At 33.5% G+C, this 27,190-nt stretch overlaps 2 protein-coding genes across 2 annotated transcripts in view; both read left to right on the plus strand.

Moving 5' to 3' along the window:
- Positions 1-10,936, plus strand: part of LOC142353387 (lipoxygenase homology domain-containing protein 1-like) — a 180,049-nt gene extending 169,113 nt beyond the window's left edge. Inside the window, exons 26-28 of the mRNA XM_075405618.1 lie at positions 8,759-9,007; positions 9,907-10,127; positions 10,640-10,936. Coding sequence (XP_075261733.1) covers positions 8,759-9,007; positions 9,907-10,127; positions 10,640-10,936 — 767 coding nt within the window. The remainder of the gene's footprint in view (positions 1-8,758; positions 9,008-9,906; positions 10,128-10,639) is intronic.
- A 2,784-nt stretch (positions 10,937-13,720) lies between these two features.
- Positions 13,721-21,751, plus strand: LOC142353146 (uncharacterized). Its single transcript, XM_075405357.1, has 7 exons — positions 13,721-14,012; positions 14,215-14,276; positions 16,526-16,675; positions 17,145-17,248; positions 17,853-18,031; positions 18,848-19,070; positions 21,572-21,751. The coding sequence occupies exons 1-7, from the start codon at positions 13,790-13,792 to the stop codon at positions 21,735-21,737; spliced, it is 1,107 nt and encodes a 368-aa protein (XP_075261472.1). The 5' UTR covers positions 13,721-13,789; the 3' UTR covers positions 21,738-21,751.
- The last annotated feature ends 5,439 nt before the right edge of the window (positions 21,752-27,190 follow it).

Raw genomic sequence — 27,190 nt, forward strand, 5'->3', positions numbered from 1 at the left:
CAGAATCGTTAGATTATGCTACTAAATGCCTATAATCAAAAATGCGCCAAAATTTAAAAAAATATATTGTAGTCTATTGTAGTAATTATGGTTGTCTATAATACTCTATAATAAGTTCCATCTAAGCCTTTTAGTAACGTTGCGAGTCGTCAACTTTGTTCTCGTTTTGCATTTTCCTGCCGAATTGTTTGCATGTCAGTGATGAACAAATATCTCACAACCTAACAACCGAGGGATTTATTTTTTAATCATTGGAAAACTTATTTCGAGATGCATTTTCGGAGCAGAAGGCTAGGGGCAACCATATTAGTATTAGAGATACTGGCAAAAACAATTAAGTTTTCAAAAGTAATTTTCCCTCTATGCTCACTACCATTTTTGATTTCAACACCAAATCTCAGTTCAATGCTATTGCTGCTTCCCAACTCAATGTGCAAAAGTAGAAAAATCTTGTTTTCTTAAAAGTTTTTTTAATTAATCCTAAAAAAATTAAAATTAATTTTTTAAGATACATTTTGTTAAAATAAGCAGTTTTCGGCAATTGTCTTTGTAGTTATGTGATGCAAGTGTTACAAGTTTTCAATTTTTGCTACCAGTTTTTTCCCCTTTTTGTCCTCAGACTAAAGTTGCATTTTACCATTACTTCTATCTATTGTCGGATATTGATGTGATCACTATTTAAAATTTGCTGATCACTGCTTCCGGGGTAAAAAAAATAGCCAAAAATGCTTCTCAAAATCTTTTTAAATTTTTTTTTGCTTTTTGTGTGCATTTATTAATCAGTGCCTCGTGTGAGTATCAGATATGCTTGTTGAATTTTTACAATCATCGAAAAATTTAATTTTATAACATTGAGTAACAATAATAATAATAAATAACATTTTGTGGATAAACCCTTCAGCGGCTCGTTTTCGATTCAACCAGCTATGTTTAATAATTTTTGTCGTGATTGTGACAGTTGCTTAATTCAATCCTATCTCCACTTCAGTAAGTTGACTACGAAATCTCATCAGGCTTTGCTTTCCACTTGCCATAGTGATTACCAACACTCTGGCGTAGCTGTGTAGTGTATCAATTTCGCTTTCTTAAAAAAAGACCTGATCAAATTTTCTACAAGTTTGGATAGAGTTGCGTTTTTATTTACATTCGTTAGCAGAATATATACATTCGTATATATATTCGTTTAGCAGAATACGGAAACTCTATTTTTTTATTTATAATATTGTATTGGAGAAATAGCAGAAAATATATATTATATCTGACTTGTAAACAATCTAGGATAAATCATAGGTGGTGTTTCGGATTTTAACTATAGTGTTTTTGTCTTTGTTTCTGTAATTCAATTTTGCTTTATTTTGCTGTTACGTTTTCATGGTATTCTACAATTCTGGTTTCAAATTGAAATTTGAATTTAAAGCTCACGAAACTTAAAGCCCATCACGCTAAAGCCCTGAAGTAAACTTTAATGAAGACCCATCATTTTACTTTATTTTATTGTTCCGACCCCTCTTGAGGGGGGGAGGAACTATATACTCAAATGGGTTTTTTTGGTTCAGTCAATTTTGGCCGATCGATATATTCATCGTAGAGAGTTGAGATTGGTATCATTAGAAAGCTTGTCCAGCGTAGAATCTGGAATTAAAAAGATTTTTTTGATTTTCGTTTTTTTACAGGGAGATATCGAGGTTTAAACTTTCGAGAAAATAGAGTGAATTCCGTTGATTTAATTCACCTTTTTTCGGAATTTTTGACTAAAATTTTGCCAATTTTGATAAAATTTACTAAACTTTTTCAAGAAAACGTTGTTGATTTTACGTTTAAAAACAAAATATATTGTCGGCTACTTCCATTGAAATTTGTTTGTCACAAATTCCGGCCAAATATTTCACAATATTCAGACTTTTTCATCAAAAACAGTACGAAATAAGTTTCGTTAGTCAACTCTGATTAAATTTGCAGGAAGTGCACACCCAAACGCTACTAACACAATCTTTTTATACTAAAAAGCGGGCTAATTCTACTTCAACTTCCGTTGAGAATGCCCTGTAATTGAAACATTGCCGTGTTTTGCTAACTTTATTCGTTGATTATCAAAAACGCAGCATTTATTTTTGATTTTTTAACTAACAAAATATCTATATCAATGACATTTGAAACATTAAATATTCCTACTGGACAATCATCATTAGCAGAACTAGTTTTGTACCAATCTTGGACCGTTACAATCCAAAAATAAGTCGGATCGTCATCAGTCGGTTTTTAATATAAAAAGTTAGATCTTTTTTATTTTAATTAAATAACAGAACATTTCAAATCAAAGCTCACCAGTGATAGGTCCTATTGGCTTCCTAATCAGCTCCAAATTAATTAATATTATTGAACTTTGAATCCGTTTTTCTCTTAATTTGGTCAACTTGCAGCTTAGTGTCAGCAATCAAAGAGTGCTCCTTCTTTCTGCTGATTTCAAAATTAGTCTTTATTGCGGTTTTACGCCTTTAGTTATCGTGTTCTGGCTTTGACACTACTAGATTTCACAATTATTTTTTTAATTTTTAGGTATTTGTCCAATTTTCATGTTTTCTAGTTTTGTCAATTTATCACGTTATTGGCAGTTTATATATCACATTTTTTGCGTTCAAAATAACGCACAATTGATAATATTTAAATCTTTAAAGATATAGGTTGTGGTTCCTTACCACTTCGCCAATATTTTCTCGAAGAGTTTAATTGAAATTTTTAATTTTGTCTTTATTTGTCATTTTTACTTTGTCTTTTTAGTCGTATTTAATATCCTGTACAATGACCCGGTTTGATTGGCTTTTCATGGAGGAGTAGATGAGCCGATGTTCTGATATTAGTAGATATACGATGGCGTTTATGACTTGTTTTCCAAATTGACAAAAAAATCACTTCAACTTCGCAATTTTGTTCCTTTTATTGTCTGCTTTTTACCTGGTCTCGTTTATTTAAGGTTAAAGATGACATTGTTTTTGTCAAGGAAAGGTGTCAAAAGGAATTGGTGTCACAAAATCTAATGTTTTTAAAGTATTCGTTATGAGTTTACTGGCTTCGACACGGGTTTTTCACAATGTTCTGGATAATTGTAGGTCTCGAGGGTTTCCTTTGGAAAAAAAACAAGTTTTACATAATTTTGCATTTTTTTTCTTTTTTGTCTAATTGTTACCTAGTTTCATTAATGAGCGGTCACATAATACATTATCGGTGTTCAATGACGGTGCAATCGAACATATTTTGAGGGCCAAAGTATGGCTTTACGGCTTCCAAAGCATTTTCTGGCAAGTTTTAATTGATTTTTTGTTTGTTGTCCATTTGGTGTTCTTTTTGTAACTGCAAAAAAAAATTGAATACCGAGAGTTCTTAATTCCCTACTATAGAAGAGTTGGTAATTGTAAACCTATGGGATATTTTAGTTGATTCTTAATGGTTTTCATTACTTTGAAATTAATTGTTTTTTTTAAAAAACATTCAGCGAATTTTCTAACTTTAAAGTTTCTGTTCTTTTTTGTCTAATTGTTACCAAGCCTTATTATTAACTGGTGAATAGCAATTTTTTTCTGGTGAATTACAAGTTATTTTGTTTATTTTCAGTTTTATCTGACGCTATTTTGACTTTGTTATTAAGTTTTGTTTTTTAAAACGGACATAAATTTTTTGATGTAATTAATGTTTGTTGTTGTTGTTTGATTTTGCCGTTCATCTGCGCTCGCTTTCTTAAGATTGGCATATCTCATCAATTTAATGCATCATTTTTTACTCCACTGAGTTATTCGCTTTGGAGGCTATCTTTTCGTTCATACGCCAGTTTTTTTGAAAAATACTTGAATTTTTGTGTTTATCTTTTTCTATCTGTTCCTCATTTGGTAGACAATTATGCCAAAATTTTGGATGAGCGGTGTCGGAACCTTATGTGCGATTGCACATTACCGAGCCTTCTTGTCTAGTTTTATTTTCAACGGTTACGAGTGAGACTGACTTTGTTTTTTAAACATTGCTGAATATTTTGTTTGAACGTATTTTTCTCCTATTCTGTTTTAAGGTATCATAAGAATAGGATTTTTTGGATGAATTAAACCGATTTTCAACACGGATTTTTTTTTTAAAAAAATCATAAATATCGAAAAACTGTGGTTAATAGGTTATGATTTGAATTCGGTTGGTCGATAATCAATCAATTTTAAATCACCAAGCTAACTTGTTGATCATTTTTTTTTACAAAACTCTCTTTCAGCAAATAGTTAGTACGGCTAATTTAAAAAAAGGCTGAATACTTCGGACAATTTTTGGTTTTTGTTTGTTCAAAAATTGCTTTTTGTTTCAGAGTTCAAACCGAAACAGACCAAAAGCTACTTTAACGAAGGATTCTCCGATTCCGAGGAGCTGTCGGATTTCGGGCCGAGATCTCAACAGTCACATACGACTTCAGCATTCAACACTTCCGACGAGCGATTGACTTAACAAAACTTCAGTAGTATAATATAACGAGCGAAATCCGAGAAGAATTTTCGGTACCGTAATAAAAAATAATAGCGCTGGCCGACAAGAATCGAGAAGATTCGAATTTATTCACGACTCGAAGTTTCCGAATTTATTCAACATGGTGGCATGAAAAACTTATCTAAAGCTGTTTTTAAAAGTTTATTTTGCTTATTTCAAACTTTTGTGAAATATTGTTTGTATGTAAATGCAATTAGTATGTAAACAAAAATTATTTTAAAAGGTTAAATAATTGTGTGAATTGTTTCTAAAGCAGAATGAATTAATTTTTTGTTATTATCAGTAAATGTTGATTTTATTCGATCGAGTTTAATGATTTATAAAGGAAAGTGGAGCCCTTCTTGAACATAATTGGTCTCGAACAAAGTGTTTAGCAATATTAGGGTTATGTTGGTCTTTTTTGATGAAATTGTTATTCTATAATAGTCTGATATATTTGTTAAGAGAAACGACGCAAATTGGCCCGGATAACACCCAGGCCGAATTCCTAGCTGTAGTCGAGTTCTCCTGCATAATCCTCCGAGAACCGGCTGTCGTGTTAGAATCTTGGAAAAACGTTCAGAGCCTTAACAGTTAATTTTCCTTGAAAATTCTCTGGCAAGATGAGTGGTTTCTCGCAATATTGTAATTTATACATATTTCTTGTGTAATTCTTTGAAGTGGAAATGAGCAACCTTGTAATTACCACAAACAATTAATGAATTTGACGATGCGTTGTTATTTTTGCTAGAACATTTTGCAAAGTTTGACAAGTTTTGTAAACGATTCAAGGCATTGCTTTCAGAACGTCCAAAACTAATTCTTCCGTTTCCAATTAGTCGGAGGAGGAACTATATACTCAATTGGTTTTTTGTTCAGTCAATTTTAGCCTATCGATAAATTCATGGTAGAGAGTTGTGAGTTTGATCATTGGGAACCACTTCTAGCGCAGATTTTGAAATTAAAAAGATCTCTTTTTTTAAAAAAGATGATTTTGTCGAGGAGTTATCGCGGTTTTAAGTTTTTGTGTACATACATTATTTGACCTGATTTTATTCATTTTTAGCGTCAGGTTTGTTCGATAGCTAGTTTTGGAGTTTAACTATTAAAAAGATTCGGATTCTATTGAGCTCTGTTTTTAAGAAATCTTCAGATTTTATCGTTTTTTTAATATTAATTACAGAAAATCATTTTAATATCAAAATATTTTTTTGTCAAAGCAGTTGACTCTAAAATGAGGCCCAGCGAATATTTTTTTTTGGGTCATAGAATATTTCTTAAATCACGTTATAAAGTATTTGACAGATCCCAATCGAAAAGGGCACAATTGAGCATATCATATTTTCCTGATTATCTCATATTTAAATGGCTTCAACACTGTTCTCTCCCAATTTTGTGAGTATCTAGTTTGCCTGTTTTTGTTGTTCTTTTTTGCAGTCGTAATGGTTTTTCTGATAAAGGATCAGCCTTATTAGTACTGCGATTTTCGCCTTTTTAGTTTTTATTTCATAACCGATGTTTTATGACCTTTTGTCGACTTTTTACGTAGTCCCATTATGCGCAGGTTCCATCGGCTTCCTAGATTAGGACAAGTGATTTAATTTAGCTTTCATTGCGATAGTATTTTTGTTGTGTTTTGAATTGCAGGTCTCATGGGTTCTCTGATGCGGCATATCAAAATTTAATTCTTTAGTATTTTGTGTTCGTAACTTTTTTTCACTCAAACATCCATTTTCGAACATTTTCTCATTTGTTAGGCAATTAGATCAAAAATGTGAATAATCGAGGTTGGAACAATATGCGCAAACGGACATTACGAAGCCTCATTGTTTGTTAAAAAAATAATCATTTGATTCAGTTCTTTACATTTTTTCTTTGCCATGTTTTGTTTCTAATTTGCTTGACGCTTTTTTTATGTTTTCTTTATCAGACTTTATATTTTCTTTATCAGACTTTTATGTTTTCTTTATCAGACTTTTCTTTATCAGACCGATTGCTAATTGGTTAGTATTTTTAAGGTTGCCTTTCAGGAGTTCAGCATTTTTTCTTTTATAAAACAGCCATTTTTTGTTTGTGGTGTTCTTTATTGTTGTAGCTTTAAAAGTTATAATTTGTAATGCAATTTTTTGGCTAAAATTTTGATTTTTGTCTCTCTTTTCAGTTTCACTTTTCATTAGCAAGATTTTTTCTTTCATGATGTCTTCAAGTTAAAGTCTTTTAACCCGTTACAGATTGTGAATTGGAGAAAATTGGTGCAATACTATACTCTAGCGCACGTTTTCAAACCTGCGCTCACAATTGAATAGTTGAACAAAACTTAACTCAATCTGCCCCAACAATGGAGCGTAATATGTTGCTGAAGAGGCTTTGAAGCAACTGAAAATACTGAAAGGAAGACTTGTTAACTGTCGGCAAAATACCCACGGTTTCCTATCAACTGTCTAATTTTTTAGTTGAAGGGCTAAAATGGTCATAATACGACTTCACTACAGTTAAGATGTCGTTTGTAAACATCGGGTCTGTGGTGAGCTATGGATGTTTCTTCTAGGATTTTTTGTGATTTTGAGGGGTTGACTCTTTTTATGCTCAATTTTCGCTTGACCTTCTTACGATTTCAGTTCTCGGTTGACTCTATAGGCTTTATTTTTGCGTGATCTAAATTGCTCTTGTTCAGAAATTAAATATGTTGCTATAAGAAAAAAATGAAATAGGAAAGTACAAACCCTGATAACCGAGTGGTTCGTGTTTAGTTCTAGGTAGCCTGAGATTTGCACCCACAGAATTTCAACTACGCTGCAGCCCCCTCTGAATTACATTATACCGCCTGTCGTTTGAAAGCATTTTGTCCGACGTTGTAATGATTTTTTGATGTTTTTTGAATTAATTGGAGAATAGTTTTTAGTATTGCCAGTTTTTGGCTGACATTTGGAGTTACCCTAACTAAGGATTAACTCTCATAGATTGTCATTGATTTAGTCGTGGTGATAGTTTCACGGATTTTTAATCTTCTTTTTCAAATTTCACCCAAAGCTTTACTTAAAGTTTTTTAAGTTCTGCCTTCATAATTAATATGACTTTATACGCTTATATGCTCAAAATTTTCCGCAATCTGCATATTTATTTAGCAGATTTTGCTGCTATTTTTTGGAACTTTTTGGCCGGGCCCTTGATCCATAAAATTTATACGCTGGATAAAACTCTCATAGATTGTCACTGATTTAGTCGTGGTGATAGTTTCACGGATTTTTAATCTTCTTTTTCAAATTTTACCCAAAGCTTCATTTAATCATGGCTGTGGCTCTGAATTTTTTCACCAACTCAAAGCGACCCACAGCTTTATATTGTTCTGAATTTTTTAAATTTTGCCCTTTTAATTAATATGACTTTATACGCTTTTCCGCGACCTGCTAGTTTATTTAGCAGATTTTTCTTGCTATTTTTTGGAACTTTTTGGACGGGCCGTTGATCCAATTTTAGCCAAAAAAACGTTGAGTAACTCAATTAGGCCAGTACGCAGACATCTTTTGTGCAGTTGGACTCAGAAAATAATACCGTTGAATGAATGTTTAAATTTTCCCGCAACAGCCCCCCCCCCCCCACTAATCAAAAAAGGTAATATCTTTATTTGATGACCTAAAATGTAATTGTTTTAAGTTCATACTTTTTTTAACTCAATCGTAGTTTAGTCATTACGTTAACGTGTGAGTATATATTAGAAAATGAAAAATTATCGTTCAAATTTTTTTCAAGACTAAGGGTTGGTGTCTTTTTACGCTTGTTTTGTTGTGCTTAGTATATTACCCAGGTTGTGGTGCTCGTTCAAGTTAAATAATTAAAGTGCAGGACGAAATCAACAATGATTCAAACCGAATTTAGAATGACGTTTGGGGACTTCTAATTCGTTATCAATATTTGTTCAGGAGTTCAATTTCTGCAATCCTAAGCTGTTGATTAAAAGATTTTTCAGAATGCCGTCAATTCAAAAGTGCGAAACATTAGAAAACTTTGATTTTATCTAAAAATTTTTTGAAAGCGACTATTTGATGTTTTGCAATGCTGGATCTTGATAAAGTTGAGATTATTTCCAAATTATGCTCGCTTTTAAACTGGCGTCAAGATAAGATCAACTATAAAACTATAATCTCAAAATCTCTTCTAATTTTTAGTCCTTTTGGAATTCATATATCAAGATTATAAGCTGTCCGATCGACTGCCACAAAAATGGAACCGAGAGTCAAAATATATTAAACTTATTTATTTTTAGGAAAAGGAGGCAATGAACTGCAGCCGAACCCTCCCAAAGAACGAAAAAGGTCCAAAGCCAGATCCGCTAAACTCTCCCACTCCTCAACAGATGTTAGAAGCGACCATTACGAGTCGTCCAAGAGAGGCAGACACCATCACAGACATGGGCACGAAGAGGCACGTGCCCAGACTGCCCCTGAACACATTGTAAGGCCCGGATCTGTCTTGAGCATTGAAGAACCACAAAATGATAGTCGCAATATAAAACGTAAGTTTCGATGATCTGCTCCTGTTTTTGTTTAATTCTTTTGATAAAATCTATGATCTGAGAACCCGAAAATGATACCAAAGGCATGTATAAAGTAAGTTTGGAGACTTAAGACCTCTGGTATTTTGGGTAACTCTGAAAATTGAGCACCCCAAAATACTAAATACATTAAAAACGCGAGTTTGAAGTAAAGCTTGTGCAACTGTTTCATTTTTTTGAATATCCTAAAGAAAATTAAATGCCTGAGGAAGCCGCTCGGATCATATTAATTGTGTGGTTATTTTTAGTGTCATAATATGAATAATATAGTGTTTTAGTTGTCCCATAAAATTTTACAAAAGTTATCGATCCAAAAGCCCCAAACCAATTATGAAGATCACTTTTTTCAAACAAAAATTATCATACTTATGATGTTAAATCTTCTAAATTGCGGTCGCTTTTAGACAGCATTTCAGTTTCATATTATTGTGTCTTGCTTTTGGTAATCTAAAATAATGGTCCATATTTAATTTATGAAGTCATCAATAACCTCGAATATTTTCACAATCTGTTTTAAACTATTTAGAATAAGAGTTTCCGATTGAGCTCGAGCCTCGTTTTATCAGTTTTGCTTCAAATTAGCCGCAGAAATTGTTCAAAATTTTAGAAGGAAAAGCTTATACAAGTTTAATTGCACGAAAAAAATTAAACTAAGGCGTACACAATTTCAATTGCATGACAAAAATTGCGTCTTTCCCATTATAGCCCCCCCCCCCCCCCCCAGCTTAGTGATCAGAAAACCTATAGCCCCCAATCTTGGTAATTATACCATAATGGGGGCTATAATTTCATGGGGGGGGGGCTATAATAGGAAAGACCCCAAAAAATTATAGGTAGGCAAGTCAATCCCATTTTTTCAGGAGCAGTTAGTGCCACTTCAAATCGCAGTGCAATAAGTTTCAACAATGGTGAAGCCGAGTCCGAATCAGGTGTGAACATATTCGACCCTCCACAATTCAGTTCAAACGAGAACCTTCTTGGTGACGCCGAATACACCCCGAACATAATCGAAATGAACGACGGTGATTCGTTGACCGACTCTCAGTCCAAGCCAGTCCTCGACAATTCCGACTCGGATCGGGAACAGGGATGTGGAAAATTAAATGCTAAATTAATTTGCTTAGCGAGAACGAAAATGATCAATAGGTGTAATAGATGAAATTAATCAATCTTTTTCTCCAACAATAATGCCAAACATACTTCAGTAAAATTTTAATTTGACCCCTTTTCGCCGCTATTGATTTCACCCTTGACCATTTTACCCCGCTTATTTCACCCCTCTGGAATTTCCGGCCGGTTTTTAATCTTAATTGGTCACCCTGATAACTTTTCCCACCATAGCCATTTCCCCGAACCCTGCCTATCACAAATTTTGAATACTAATTTTATAGAACAATTAACATTCAAAAATTGGGATATAAAATTAGGGTTAAGGGAAAAAAAGGTCTCGGGGTGAAAAGCTAGCAGAATGAAATTATAAGGGTAAAAATTACGACAATCAGATATTGGGGGTTTTAATGACTCGGGGTGAAAATGAATAGAAAGCATTACTATCAATTAAATGCCAATTAATTTTTCCTGTTCCCCAACTGTGAACAGAATCGCCGAATTGATGACGAACCCGACTTCTCACACGAGTCGAACCCGAACCGAAACGACTTCAGCCGAGGTGACGACGAAACGACAGCCAATGAACAAGATGAAATGGACGGGGACAACGTTAGTTTGGAACCCGAAGGTGCTGATTGCCGAAGTTTGAAAAGCGTGGACAGTTTTCCGAGTCAAAGTGCCGAATTGACCGGAACCAATTACATTCAAGGAACGCGTTTCTTTCCCCCTTCTGGCGTATTGAATTTTTGCTACCGTTTTTTAATAGCCGCACAGCGATAGCTGGGGCTATTATTGGCCTTCTCTTGGTTTTTTTTTACGACTCGAAGAGGAGTATTGGTTTTCTCTCGGTCTTTTTTTTTTTTACAGGAAGTAGATTTGTTCACGCGGCATTTTGACCTAAAAGCGAAAATGAGAAAAGCTGTCTTGGTGAACAGATTTTTGCTAAGCGAGAGAAGGTTTTTGATCATGCGCTGCGTTTAGTGAATGACTTTTTGACTTTGAAAAGTAGTTTTTGACTGAATGGCACATATAGATAACCGTTTTTAGCCGTTTTTTCGTCTAAGTGGCCCAATTTTTTTGCTTTTAATTTGGTTTCGTGTAGAAATAAATTGGTTTTGATACTATTTGGAAATGTCAACCTCGGAAATTGATGACACAGTGTTTTGCAGAGCCTGAAAATGCGTTTCAAGTTGAAAATTGGCACATATTTCTTGATTTTTTAGTTAATATTTGGTTTTTTTTCTATTAGTTTCTTCACTTTTGGATCTTTTAACCGTCTTTTTGTCAAAAATCAGTTAATGTGGCAGCTTCTCTTTGATATTTCATATACTCAACGCCTCTTTCTCCCTCGATGTAATTTTGTTCTATAAAATTGTACTTATGCTAATCCCATTTTTGTAGTTTTTTTCCGATTTTCGTCAGTTTTTGGTTTGTATTTTGGTTGTAACTGCTAGAAATAGTCGTTTTGTGCAACATGAGGGACTTCAATTTCGTTTCAATAAAAATTCAATCGTTTTTTGGTGTTAAGTTTTTGAAAAACGGTCACAAATTTTTCATAAATGCAGTCTTAAAAATTTTTTTGACCATTTTTTTTGCAAAATGTTTCAATGTTTCGTATTTGTGAATTCTGCTTTTTCCTTTTTTTGTTCTCTTCAGGAGGATAGATCTTTGTATCGGATGACCAGTTATCTTTTCTATTTCTTGAATGCTGAACAATGAAATGTATTCGTTTTTCTTGAATTTTTGAAATTGATTCTTAACTTTCAAAAATCAGGAATGATTTTTGGTTGCGGTGTTCTTTACATTGTGCACATATTCTTCACATTATAGTTAGTATCATTCTAGCTTTGTTCTGGTACCTACATTTCTTTTTGGTATATTGATTTTCTCAGTTGTTAAAAATGAATGATTTCCGCGTTTTCTTAGATTTTCGTCATTTCTTTGGTTTGCAATTGATTTCATTCAACATAAGGCAGTACTGACAGTTTGATGTTAAGCCTTTTCCATAATTTCTCTTTATGACTTTTTACTGCAACTTCCCGCTTGGGTTTTAATTTGAAAGATTTTTCGCCTTTGTATACTCTTCTGCTGCTTATGTCTTTTCAATGATCAATTAAATTTCTGAATTAGTATGAAATCTTGTTGTCCAGCATATGTACAACAAGGAACAAGTGTGTGTTGTTTTTTGTCTTAATTGCAGTGATTAGAAGTGTAAATATAGGCGTTTTCTGATTCTGAAATTTGAGCTTTCTTTTTTGAAAAGATTTAACTTAGTTTCTAAGATATATCTGCCGTTTGCTTTCGCGATCTTCAGATTGGAATCATGAGTTATTTGAGGGCAATTGATAACCTTGTCAGGTTTTTCAGACTATCAGTTTTTTGACCATTTTAATGATTTCAGATTTTTTAACGTAACCAAACGTTTTCATAAATATGAAATTTTGCTTCATTTTGTTTCTCTTGGTGACAGTTTTTAGACAAGTTTAACCAATTTTTAGAGCAGACCCTGAGAGGCAGTGAGCTAATGGTTTAATACATAAGGTAGTGGCTTCTGCTGCAATTACGGTTTTGTTAGTGAACTTTTGACGATTCGAGTCGCTTCCGGAATTCTTCCGGCTATGTTTTTTATTTCGTCGTCATGATTTTTGTTACGACCATATGACGTCACAGCCACTTTTTGTTCATTCGTTCATGCAATTTCAACTGAATTGCATGTGTGACGTCATTTTTCGCTCTTAGTGGAGCGAGTTCTTTTGTTCTCGCGCGTGATTAAATTTTTGGTCACACTTGACTTACCTCACTCTCAAAAATGACTTCCTCACTTTGAAATTGACTTTTATTTACTTTAATTCAAAGAGATAAGGTCAAATGGGTATGTGTCACTCTAAATGAAGGTCATTTGAGAGCAGCTAATAGAGGCAGCAATAACTCATACAGATTTTTAATCAAAATATAACAGATCAGCCTTCAATGAAAAGACGAATTTTTTTGGTCTGTCTTTTTTACTGTTTTTTTTAGACTGCCGATCTACGAATCTATTGCGGCTATTTTCTGGCAATCTGCCAGCTATGTTTTTCTGTTTGAACGAACTTTTGTAATATTTTTGCATCGGTTATGGTCTAAACGAATTGGTTCCGGGTCTTAACCATCATGGTCCCCTCTCCTTTGTATCCCCTTCCCGTTTTGGTATACTTACGGTTACGCTAATGGGTTATACGCTTTTTGCCCACTTGGTGCCTGGGGGGTTGATAATGAGATACAGAGGCCAATTTACATTTGCCCAGGTACTTTGGTGAGTGCGGTTTTCCATAAATGTGGAATTATGAGACATTATACAATTGTATTACAATACATTCTATAATTACATTAAACTGATACCCAACTACCAATTAATATAATCGTATCCCACGCGGTTAGGTCCTTTTAGATGTATTAAGATACGATTTATGGAAATGGGCCAAATGGTTCACTCTAATTGATAAGCACTGGCCCGTAATATAAACATAAAAATTTCCTTTTTCTTTCTAAAACCTTTCAATCACCAAAACATGGTTTCACTTTAGCCAGGGGAAAGGAAATTGTTTACACAATTCCATTTAAGGAACTGCCGAAGACGATCGGTTTATAGTTTCCATGCATAACGCTCAAGTGGCCGAAAAAACGGAAGACAACGCTAACGATGCAGATCAAACACTCGAGGAAAATTATGCTGAGGGAAAAGGCTTGCCGAGTTCCCCTCCGAATGGGAAAAATGTGAAATTTAACCCAGTTGTGAACGAGATTAATCATTATGAATATGATGATCAGTCTTTGTCAGAAAATGGAGGCGTGACAGAAAATAAATTTTCTGGAAAAGGTATTTTAGTCATTTTCCTTTGTAATTTTTTCCTGGCAACATTATTTTTTTCTAAAAATTTTAATTGATATTTACGGTTATCATGTCAAAAAACCGCGATGTTACCTCTGTAAAATAGAAGCAAAACAGCAAAAAATTTCCAAATTTTATTTTGTTTTAAATTTCAATGGTGCTTCGTTGTTTATTGTTTGTTTTTGTTTAGATGGAGATGATGAGAATGAATTGAAGATTGACATTGAAAGTGCCCTTTGTGATCAACAATGGGTGAGTCTGTTCAAATTAATCTGAAAAAAAGTCTTGAATACAAAAAATTTTTCCCGCAATTAAAAATAATAAACCTTTCTTATTAACCATATCCAAGACATTTGTGATTATTACTGAGTGTAAATTTTTTTAACCAGTTGCAACTAGATATACTTATGTATCAAGTTTTGATTAAAAAGTTTATTTAAATCTCTTTAAAATGTCCCATGGAAACCATAGCTACCTTAGAGACCATTGAGCTATCAACTAAATTTGTTCTCTAATGACGGCTTTTGAATAAAAACAAAATCTTGTATGTCATAAGTACATATGTTGACAAAAATGTTACGTCTTTGAAATCATATCGAATATTTTAGGTTTTATTAACAGAGAAAAAACAGTTTTGTTTGAACATCGACATCTTTTGTGGTAGCTATCCCTCAAAAATAATGATATTCGAAGCCTTCAAATGTCAATTTTTTTAAAAAAAATCTCATCAATTGCTCGCAAACGAAGTTTGTAGCAAATATATTAGTCCTGGTGCTCTCTTTGATGAGATTTTTTGTGCAGCCGAGTTTTTGTCTGATCAACAAATTCGGCAATTTTTCCCTTCAGAAATAAGATAAACCGGTAAAGCGCGAAGGCATTAATTCCCTGAGGACTTCTCTAAGAGCCGTACTAGTTTCTAGACATATGTTCATAGCGTGAAGGGCAATTCTTTGATTTTCGAAGCCCCCTTCCCATTTTACCCCCCCCCCCCTTTCTCACACCGCAACCCATGCAAAAAGCACCCCGCCCCCTCCGTCCCCGCTTTACCGAACTCTGCTCTGTAGGCCTAACTTCACAGAGTAAAGGACAATTTCATAATTTAGTGATTTAGAGAACACCCGCCCCTCCTCCCCCATCCCCCTCTTCCCCCACTACCCACACACACACATTCACGCACACACGACACTTCAATTTATGCCCCCTCCCCTCCTTACCTTAGCTTATGATAATTAGTCGCTTGAGAGCAATTCGCCCTACGATAGTCGGCGATTATGTTTTGAGTTCTTTTAGTTTTGTCAAAAAATTGAATCGCGATTTACGGTTATTCATTTGTTCTCCGTTTTGATTAATTGGTTAATTAAAAGCCGCGTCAGCAATTCCAGGCTATTATAGCGCTGCTAATTTTTTTTCACAATTCAAAGAATTTGAATTGTATTGGGGCGCTGTCTTTTTTTTAAGATCTGTTCACACATTTTCATGATTTTTGAAGTCAAATTGGAGTGATGATTTTGGTCACGCCGAAACAGGAAATGGAGCGAAAAAAAGCGAGTGGTTTTGCGGCGTGAAATTATTTCGCTCTAATTTTTAAGTAGAGTGAGAAAACGGTGTTTGAACAAAAATTTGCTTTCTCGCTTGTGGTTTTTTGTTCTCATGCGGCAATTTCACTTTGGTTTTTACTGTTTTTCAATTTTTTGGATCGGATTTTTTTTAAATGGTTTTCCATTCATTTCAATCCATCCATAGTTCATTTTAGGCCTAGTTTTTTGTTAGAATCAGATTTACAGTTCTGGCTAGTGGTTTTTTCTTCTCGCTAGCGGCATTTTGACATTGATCTTCTGTTTTTTATCTGATTTTTTAAGAAATGTTTTTCATAATTCACTCATAGTGCGTTGTAGGTCTAGTTTTTTGTTTTGGTCATTGAAATTTCTTTGAATTGTACGTCAGGACTTGTCCTGCTATGTTTTTTTTACTTCGTTTAACAGATTTTTGTTTCGTCTCACCCTGACTTCTTGGAATTGACTTTTTCAATGACTTCAGTGACTTCTACTGCTTTGCAGTTAAAATTTGTGTTCGTGACGTCATTTCTGTTTTTCGGTCAATTGCGTGACATACCTCACTCAAAAAATGACTCCTGAACTCACTTATGGAACTTTAAATTTCATGAACATTTGCTAATTAAAGGTCAATAGTGTGCATCTAAGTTGTACCAAACTTATATGCCCTAATTTCTGAGTAATAGAGTCTTAAGTTTTAATATCGAATATTAATTTTGGAAAGGCTCAATTAGGGTTTTTTCCTTGTAGAGCAAATATATCTCATAAAAATGACAGTCCGAATCTAACCCAAAAAGTCTAGTGGTCTATTAAAAAGTTGGTGGTCGATCTGTCAATCTTATTTCTTTAGTTGTTTCAATTCATGGTAGGCCACAAGCGTCTATCGCCGCTGTTTTCCGGCAATCTGCTGGCTATGTTTAATCGTATTGATTAATTGGCTCGTTTTAGGTGACAGAGACCCTTTCAAGTATCCGATCACTTCCAGAAGACCGTCGAAATTTTGTCCAGCTCTCCTTCGTCAACTGCCACTTAATGCAGCCAGACTTCAATGACTTCTTGGCAAGTGTCAAGAGTTTGATTAATCCAAATTCCATTAAGGTAAGAAAATTCAAAGTAATTTCTTCTTTTGTCTTTTTTCGGGAAGTACTTAAGAAAAAATCAGCATTTATCAAGAAAAATCCAGAAAAAACTAGCATTTAGTTAACTATTAACCGTAAAATCTTTACATCTTATTATTCATCTTATTCATTCAATCTTATTAAAAAATTGACTGGAAAAATTTTGATTAATGATATCTCGATGATCATATTCGCTCTATCATTTTTCTCCTCTTTTTTTTTTCATTTTCTCATTTCATTCACCGGATCGCAGCTGATAAGTTTTATTCGTTTGTTCAAATTTTTGTAAAAAAAATAGATAATTGTCTGGGAATTTGTTTCAGCTTTTAAAAATGATCATTTCTCAATGAGACTCAGTAATTACATTAATTTCATTTTTCCTCTTATTACATTTTTTTCTCATTTGTTGAACATAATGGGTACAATTTTGATGATATTTTCAATGTTAGATACTTCAAGTGGAGAACTGTTCTGAGTCTGTCCCAACAGAAGAAGTGAGTGAACACATTGTGGACTTGGCTTCCCTTCATGCGAAATCTCTATCAATCCTTAGGTGAAAAATTTATAACACATCTTTATTAATTAATTGCTCTCGAACGAAGTTTGATGCAATTTTTGTAAATTTGTGTCTTTTTTTGTAAAATTTTTGCTTGACCGTTTTCTTCTAGAACATTCTTTCGATTTCACTTCTCGAGCGACTTAATCACGCTTGACGTTATCACTTTTTTGAGTTATTTAAATTGCTCGCAAAAACAAATTAACTCTGTTGCTAAGATAAAACCGATTGCGAGCTGAAAAAGAGTGCATAGCGTGTGTAGCGTAGAGCTAAATGGCACCGATTACAAAAAGAGAGTTGGCTAGTTCGAAGCCCTTCCTAGTCGGACGTACGTGCAAGTAAACAAAACGGTCATTATAATGTGTGACTAAATTGCCTCTTGCTTTCGCCTGGATAATAGTCTGCGCTCCTTTTATGGGGTATTACTTACCATTATCATTTACTTACAACATTAAAAATTTCTTTAAAAAATATACAAAAAATAAAATTGAAATAGTGATACTATACAAAGCAGGAAGAAAATCTTTTTTCATTTCTTGTTCTGCAACTTTTAAAAACCTTTAAACTTTTAACAAAATATAGAAACCGTTAAATGTTCCAGTTGTGCTGGTGTGGCGTTCTCCTCAACCAGCAAGATCTTCTTGTGTCCTTACGACAGTCCAGACAAGGCCACTGAGCAGATCATGGAAAATGGAGACATGCCTGGATCTCCCTCTGACAGAGAGAACCACTATGTTGACACATATGTGCAGCAAACTCTGGAAAATGTTGTTATTCAACGTAAGTTACAACCAAGTTTAGGCTTTTTTGAAATCTGAAAGAGTTTTGAACGGGGTTTGATATACAAATTTGCAAGTATATATGACAAATATATATTGTATAAAATATATTTCAAGCAAGGAAAACAAAAACAAAGTTTTTTTCCCAATATCTGATTGTTGCCTTTTTCCATTTTGTTCATTATTTAAAGAAATTCTGATGTTTATATAAAAGTATTGCTTTAAAAATTTAAATTGGGCTTTTTTCATTTTCGTTGCCGTTTTATGGGGTTGATGAGCTTGGTAGCGACTGGACGCGAGGTTCGAAAAAATACTTTTTAAAAACATAATTTTTAATCTATTTTTGGTTGCTTTTCCAAAATGTTTTTAATGAGTAAATGATAGCTCAGTTCAGTTTTTTTATTGATGTAAGTTCTGAAAATTGTCTTCCAGTTTAAAGAAGTTGAAATTCAAAAAAGAACTTGTGACGTACGCAAAATTATCGTGAGCCCATTGAGAGAATTAGACTTCTATGAGTTTATCGTAATCTATCAGTGGCATTTTGTCTTCTATGAAATTAGAAAGATCAATCGATAAATTGCTGAGCTTCAATCAAAGTACACTAATCTCCATCGCTCGGGTTTTCAAGATCAAGATCTCGTTTCTTCAATTTTATGCAGAGCAGATCTTTCATGTCGGGACATATATTGACGTTTTTGAACACGAATCTTAACAAGATCTTATCAAGATTTGCCATGTTTTAATAAGCTTCTTATTATAGTTTTTCAAGTTTCAATTCATTTGGAAGGCAATGAAAACTAAAATCGGGTTGTTTCAGTGAGTTCAGAGAACGAGTTGAAAGAGTTGAAGCTGATTGGCTGTGACAAACGAGGTACAGTGCGACGACGTGATTGGCTCAATTTCTTCCTCGCTCTTCGCACAATGCAAAAGCTGGAATCTCTTGACCTATCCGGAAATGATTTTTCGGATGTGGAAGTTATTGCGGAATTGAGCAAATCTGTGTCGGCTCTCCCCAATTTGGACATGCTTTCTCTTAAAAGGTGAGATTGTGTATTGAAATCGGGTCCGGACAAAACAGCCCCAGACAAAAGAGTCCCAAATTGCAAAATTTTCCCAGACAAAATAGTCCCAAGAAAGCAGACAAAATAGTCCCGAATAAAAATCAGAAGAATTGTAAATATAATCTACAAACAATTATCAAACATAATCTATGAGTTAAGCTTCAGAATGCATTGTTTTAAATTGATATGAATTAGGATTAAACCAAAAACTCGTTTCAAAATACATTATTTGGCGAAAACTATGTTGTAATCAGCTTAATATTTGTTCAGTGAAATACAATCATGTGAATAACTTGAGGGCTTCTTTGTTAATTGTTGCGAATATGCTTAGCTTTATCTTTATTTTGGACTATTTTGTCTGGGAATGTTTTGTCCGCTTTCTTGGAACTATTTTGTCTGGGACTGTTTTGTCTGGGAATATTTTGCTATTCGGGACCATTTTGTCCGGGACTGTTTTGTCTGGGACTGTTTTATCTGTTCACCATTGAAATATTGCAGTCCATAATGCCACGTTTTGGATCATTACGGTCTTTTTTGTTGATCATTGCGGTTGTGGATTATTACGGTCATTTTAATTGCTCTTGGACGAAGTTCAGAGCAATTATTGTAAATCTGTTGGTCTTTTGTTTATGCAAATTTTTCGCTCAACCATTTTGCGTTTTTGTTCTAGAATATTCTTTGACTTCTCAAGTGAATTTTTGAGCTTTCGTTCTTCATTTTTGAGTGATCTCTATTTGTCTCACTCCGAAGTAAAGATTTTTGCTAAAATAAAATTGATTGCAGCGTAGCACGAAGTGACTGATAGCCGAGTGGGAAGTGCTTTTGGTCACGGAGCGGGATTTCAATGGTTCGAATCACGGCGTGGTAAACTATTTTTGCACTTTTAGAGAAAAATGTATCTAGGCTACAGCCTGCTGAATTAAATTGCCTCGTTCAAGAGCAATTCTTCCGACATTAGTCGGTTATGCTTTCTGTTATTTATAAGCGAATGCCGCACTATTTTTCCTCCTGTGCTCTATAATTTGTCTATCTGTGAATTTAGGTCACCATCAGAGTCAAAATGTAAACAAAAAGTCAAAAAAACTCTCGCGTTTTTCTTAACGGGAAAGAAGCGGCTTGACTCTTGAAGGGTAATGAGACTAAAAGTACAAAAATTTTTGAAACTGTATCGAATGACTTTTTTGCATTTGGCTAATTCGCAACCGTAATAGCCGATCTAATTCTCTCATATTTATCAGAACTTCCCGAGTTTCATTTTTTGTAGACCTAAAGAAGTTTATATATGATGTCATACAAATGATATGGTATTTTCTGGCGCAATATCAGCATGAAACCTAAGAATTCAGAGGATCCTTGTATGATTACCAGGACATCATAACTGTAGTCGGGGCTCTATGTTAAAAGTTTATCGTGAAATCTTTCAAGATGTTACAAAATAAACTTCGCCTTGCAAGTATCTTTTGAAATTAACATCGAATCTCAAATAAGACTTTTTTACGCTAACTTTATGGAAAGGTTTTTGGTTATTGATGAATTGCTAAAATGAATCCACATCATCATTTTTTGTGGATTCATTTTGTTGATAGCGACATCAGCAAACATTATCTCAACTCTCGTTGCCATAACCATAGTTGCATAACTTACCGTTGAAATAACTTTTGCCGGCGCCCGAAATCTTTAGTTCTCCGAAAATCTGAATTTGTGCTGAAACTTTGCTTTTGGTATTAGACTATCGTTTTCCCGTCACTCTTCTCGCGCTACTGTTGCCATTTTCAGATTGATGAGAAAAAAGTGAAGGAAAAGATAGTCTAATCAATTGCGGTGAAGTGTAAGATATGCAAGTGTTTTGATTGCATCGAAAGTTGATTTAAAACATTGCCACATGGTTGTTATTGCCCTCTCAAATTCATTCAACTACTCGGCTTCACCTCGGAATTTGATAACTTCTCAATGGCGATAATAACCTTCTCAATGGCGATTTTTTGTTGTTCGTTATTTTTCAGGCGTGTTGAGCATAATTATTTTGAAATTCTTAAATCATGAAGATTTAGGTATATATGTGAATGTTCATGAACTGTTTTGGTTGCTCTCGAACGAAGTTTGAAGCAATTATTGTAAACGTTTGTATCGTTTTAGGCAAAATTTTTGCTTGACCGTTTTCCTCTAGAACATTCTTTCGATTTCACTTCTTGAGGGACTTCTTCATGCTTGGCTTTTGTACTTTTTCTGAGTGATTTCGATTGCAAACCTCCACAAATTATATCCGTTGCTAAAATAAAACCAATTTTCAGAGCAGACCTTTAATTGACTGTGTAGCTTAATGGTTACTGTCCAGGACTCTGGACGATAGTTTTGCAACCAAGAGGTTTCTCTAGCCCATGAAACCTTCTAAACTGTTTGCCTTGTCATCATTTTTCGAGAGCAATTGGTCCGACGTTAGTCAATTTGTTTCTATGTCTGATTTCTGTTTTTTCTCTCAGGTGCAATATTAGCGTGAAAGAGGTAGCAGGTCTAACCCCATTGGCTACGAGTAACAGCCTAACCCATCTCGATCTATCAGACAACAATTCTATTGGTCAAGACTGCAGAGACGACTTAGAGAAACTCTCACAGTTCTTCAGATCACCGAAAGTCATGATTTACTAAACGGATTGGTTGCAAAAGTTGAGAGATGATTTTGATTTAATGCTAAAACCATTTCCAAAGATATTTCTGTTGTAGGTTTGTAAAAATATCAAAAAACTATCATAACTCAAAAATGGTTTCATCAAAGAATTGCCAAAAACTTGTCATGACCTTTCTATTATTTTAAGATGGCATAAATAGTCAAATATTTTTATGATCAGCAGGGATTGAAAGGATTTCAAAATTTAACTCCTAAATTATCATTTATTACATAGCAAATACAAGTTTATATTTGAGATAGTTTTCCTTTAAGGATTGCAAATTATATTAAAAGTCACATAATTAAATTATTATCATAAAAAAAATTATATGACTGTTTCGTTCGATCTAAATAATCAAAAATCATCTCTCAAATCTAATAATCTGAAATGAAGTTTATATCATCAATTTAGACGTGCAATTAGCTTCTCTGTCATGGTTATAATATCGGAACAATTCCTTTTCCACGAGTAGACTAATCCGTCTAAAATTGATATATTAACCCTTAATATATAATCATAAAATTATTACTGTGAAAAGAAGCATTCGTTTGGGATCTTTTACTCTATTGCCCCCGCCCCCCTCAGCAATTATACACCCCCCCCCCCCCCACCCAGCCATTTATATATGCTACAGCATACGAATGACTTTATTTAACTCTCATTGCCTTAACACTAATAACGGAAAAAGATCCTTAGTTTGTTCACAGTGGCTTTGCAAAAACAAGTTTTATTCACATGGGGAAATGGAAACTGTTCCTTAAATGGACTAACTTGATTCGATTATTTTGAACTCACATAGTCATTGTGTAGTTGCTAGATGTACATAGTAAAAATGTAAATAGACAAAAATATATTTCCAATATTGATTCTTTCGATCAGCGAAATAGCAATAACTAACAGCCAAATGTGAGTTATAAAAGCGTTTTTTTTAGATATGGAATATATTCTAGCATTTTACTTTTTTTAACATTCAAACTTTTATCTGGCAAATTTTGTAGGATACCCATTTTTCTAAAAAAAAACATGAACAGGATAAAGCCTCAAAATCACACCCAACAGGTTTTGACAGGAGCTGAAACAATTGACTTCAAAAATATTAAGCAAGCTGTTTTGATTGTTTTTGAATAATGAGCAAAATATTTTTGCCTTTCAGTTGCTGGAAAAATTTTGAGAAATGTTTTTCAGTGAAGATTTGTGGCAATATTTGTAGAAATATTTGTAGATGTTTCACACTTTTTTCGTGACGTTGAGCTTTGAAAACGGGAAAAACAGGCTAAGCTCAGCGGGCATCAAATTTCATTAGAAGCTCTTTGCCGCGTGTATTAGTCGTTCAAGCGCTTAGAGTGGTGAAGATACTGTGAAGGCCGTAATTCAAGATTAAAATAGCATTTGAAGAGTTTTTGAGCCAAAAAGGTGCATTTTTTTGCAATTTCTCGTTTTTTTTTGAACCAGTCTAAAATAGAGGTTTGTAAAAGTTGATAAATGTCTTTTGCTAGACATCATATTTGTTTTTTATGATCATTTTAAGAGCTATATCTTTTTGTACTCCAAACATAAGCACACGCAAATTTATACTTATTTTTAAAACTTCTTTCAAGTTTTTTGAAAATTTTTGTCAATTTTTTGAGTTTTTTCAAACCTAGTTGTCAAGGAACCTCCTCTAGGGTTTATAATATGTTACTCCTTAGTTTATAGTAGCTATTTTTTGATAAAAAATATAAATGTTTCAATTTTTTTTTTCAATTTTTTTAAAATTTTTATTATAATTTTTCAAGTTTTTCATTCCTAGGAGCTAGGAAACCTCCTCTAACTTTTCATAATAGGTTACTAACAAAATTTTGTTTTGGCCATGGAATGGTTTTTAGCTTTTTAATATCACAAATCTGAGCAATCTTTTGAAAAATTTTTTTCAATTTTTTTTTTAATTTTTGTCATTTTTTTGGTTTTTTCTAGCCTCAAGGGCTCAAAATCTTCTCCAGGGTTTTATAATAGGTCACTGCGTAGTTTCTTCTAGTGTCAATAAAAAAGATTTCAACTTTTTGATGTCTTGAATTTTGTCAATTTTTTATCAAATTTTCTATTTTTTCAAAGTATTTGTCTTTTCTATAGATTCTTCTGTCTCGGCGGGCAGACAGCTTACTTTAGTGTTTGACAGTATGTTACGGCATGGTTGCTACAAGCAATGGAATGGTTTTAAGTTTTTAATGTCTCGAATCGTTGCAATAGTTGTATAAAATTTGATTATTCAAATTTTGTGAAATTTGTCATATTCCAAATTTATCAATCTTTGTGAGCCAGAGAAATTATTTAAAGCTTAGAGTATACTGGATAGTCTCTAGAGACAATTACATGGTTCTGAAGATATTAATATTACGAACTTCATCAAGATTTTGATAAAATTTGCAATTATTTATACTTTTTTTGTGTCGTTTTCTGAGTCTAAAGATCTTTGCTGACCGACAATTTTTTTTTATTTATGCAGATGGTTTACTTGACAGATTTCCAGAGACAGAAAAATGGTTTTGAATACTTTTTTTCTGCAAGAAATTTTCTTAAAATTATGCGCTATGCATTTTTTTGATGCATTTTTCAAGAGTTTTAGCAATGATTACTTTTTGAATGTTAAACAAACTTTATTTTCTATTCTACTATTTTTTCTTTTTAGCTGCGATTCTTCAATTAATCTTCTGGTCGGGTAAATGAGTTCTCTGATTTTTAATAAATTCTTCGGATTGTATTTCAGTACTTGTCCTGCTGTAATTTTTTTTCTAATTCGCTTTACCTTTTGATCACGCTATTCGTTCTACATAAGTCACGATTTTCACGTTTGACAATGTTTCGCAATGCAGCGGGTACGGTCAATGTCAAAATGCAAAATCAAAAGAAACCGGATAAACTGATAAAGTCCGGTCTTTAAGTCATAGTGCACTAGGTTATCAAAGTTCATTAGAACGATTGCTAGCTGATATTATTATTAAGCATGATAGCTTTAGGTTTAAAAGCTTTGAAACTTAGAAAAAAATCTGCCAGTTCTATCTTTTCATTATTGTTTTTCTGGTTCAATCCCAGTGTGCGTCAAGAGCGTTAACGACGGCTATTTTCCGGCAACCTTAGGTTATGTTTAGTACAACAAATTGCAAATATTAATAATCTTTTCACAGCTGAGATTGAAACTAAAGCTGGTTGTTCCGCAAACCAACATTTAAGACCATTTCAATAAGCTCATGTTGACAATGAACTGAAAGCGTCGGATTGTTGAAGTGTTAGAAATTGTAACTTAATTTACTAATGTTCCAAAAAGCAAGGTTTTTGCATCTGTTCAGAGACTCTACGCCCCAAACAATTTGTTTTTCATTAAATCAAGCACCATTTTATTTTTTGTATAAACTTTTACTTAAAAATCAGATATTGAGTGACATGTAAGGAGTAACTAAAATATTGATAAAATCTTTTTCACGACGCTGCGCGAAATAGGCTGTTTCAGAACAGAGAAAACTTAACTTTGACTACGTTAAATTGAAACGTTAAAAATCATCTTTTTTTAGAGTTCAAGATAAGAAACAAAAAGTGTTCGTTCAGTACTTGAATGTTAAAGAACCATTGTCGCAACTTATTTTTTTTAATTGATCTGAAGATGTGAAAAAATTGTTAAAAATGTGAGAAATTGGAGAAAAACAATAAAATAAGACCAATTTGGAGATTTATGGCAAAACTAATAATATTCAAACTTCTCGACAGTTGACCTTTTTGTTAAATTTGTTAGATCTGCTTCTTTCAGGCGGAAATATTCTTTTTGTATTATAATTTGCTTTATTAAAAATTGAGCTTTATTATTGTTTATAAGTTTTGTTACCGTGAAAATCGTATGAAATGAAACTAAAAGCTCTCATTAGACTGTTGTTCCTGTACAACTGTTTTCAACGCCAAGTCAATATCAGTACTGGGCTAGTCTAATTCTAAGTCTAGGTGTCAGTACTGATTCAAAGCTATGATCATAAAACATTTAAGACATATCGGACTTGGCCAGGACTTGCAAGTCCAAGCCAAGTGCGAAAATAAACTTCCGTACTGGGGTCGAACCCACTCTTTCACGCTCTGGAGATGTTTGTTCTCCTTATTGCGCCACCGTGACTGTTAAAACTTTGTATTTTGCTCAGTTAAAATACGCTTGAAAGAAGCAAACTTCAAGCGAGAAAGCGAGCAAACTATATTACATGGAGACTTGCATTTACAATTGCCCAGTACTGATTTACACTTGGAGTTCGGCACGGGAAACCATTTTGATGCTTCTCAGCGCTCAAAAAGCAATGTCGATTATCATCAGGCTAATTTCTAATTCTACATGGGATTGAGTAACCTACCTTATAATGTTACCATGACCTGAGTTGACTAAAAGAAGTAGGCTGCTATTGAAGCGTAACAATGTATTTTAGTTTTAATTTATGGGCATTGTTTTCCAAGAAGTCCTTGTGCACTACTTTTTATGCATTTTTTGTTGTCATCCGTAATCTGGATTTCGTAAAAACTTTAAGCTACAGCGTGATTTAAATTTAGCAAACAACTGAGCAAAATTTCAGAAAAAATTCAGACGCCTTCAGGCAAGCTTCGTGGAAAAAATCCCAAATTTGCATCCTTTTGTAACTCTAGACCCTTAGACCCTAATAAAAATGAAAAAAGCGAAATAGTTTTTTCGATAAAAACAAACTTAAGATTTTCTTTTAGAGTTACTTATAGGGAAATCACAGTGTAGATTTTGAAGTAAAAGTGGCAAGACAGAAATTTGTAAACAGAATGCACCAGCCAAGTTGGGTTTAGATGTTTGATGGGGTTTTGAGAGGTTTAGAGAGGTTTGTAGATGTTTCACACTTTTTTTCATGACGTTGAGCTTTGAAAACGGGAAAAACAGGCTAAGCTCAGCGGGCATCAAATTTCATTAGAAGCTCTTTGCCGCGTGTATTAGTCGTTCAAGCGCTTAGAGTGGTGAAGATACTGTGAAGGCCGTAATTCAAGATTAAAATAGCATTTGAAGAGTTTTTGAGCCAAAAAGGTGCATTTTTTTGCAATTTCTCGTTTTTTTTTGAACCAGTCTAAAATAGAGGTTTGTAAAAGTTGATAAATGTCTTTTGCTAGACATCATATTTGTTTTTTATGATCATTTTAAGAGCTATATCTTTTTGTACTCCAAACATAAGCACACGCAAATTTATACTTATTTTTAAAACTTCTTTCAAGTTTTTTGAAAATTTTTGTCAATTTTTTGAGTTTTTTCAAACCTAGTTGTCAAGGAACCTCCTCTAGGGTTTATAATATGTTACTCCTTAGTTTATAGTAGCTATTTTTTGATAAAAAATATAAATGTTTCAATTTTTTTTTTCAATTTTTTTAAAATTTTTATTATAATTTTTCAAGTTTTTCATTCCTAGGAGCTAGGAA

Source organism: Convolutriloba macropyga, chromosome 14 (assembly GCF_964194025.1).
Source record: "Convolutriloba macropyga chromosome 14, txConMacr16.3, whole genome shotgun sequence".
Lineage (NCBI taxonomy): Eukaryota > Metazoa > Xenacoelomorpha > Acoela > Convolutidae > Convolutriloba > Convolutriloba macropyga.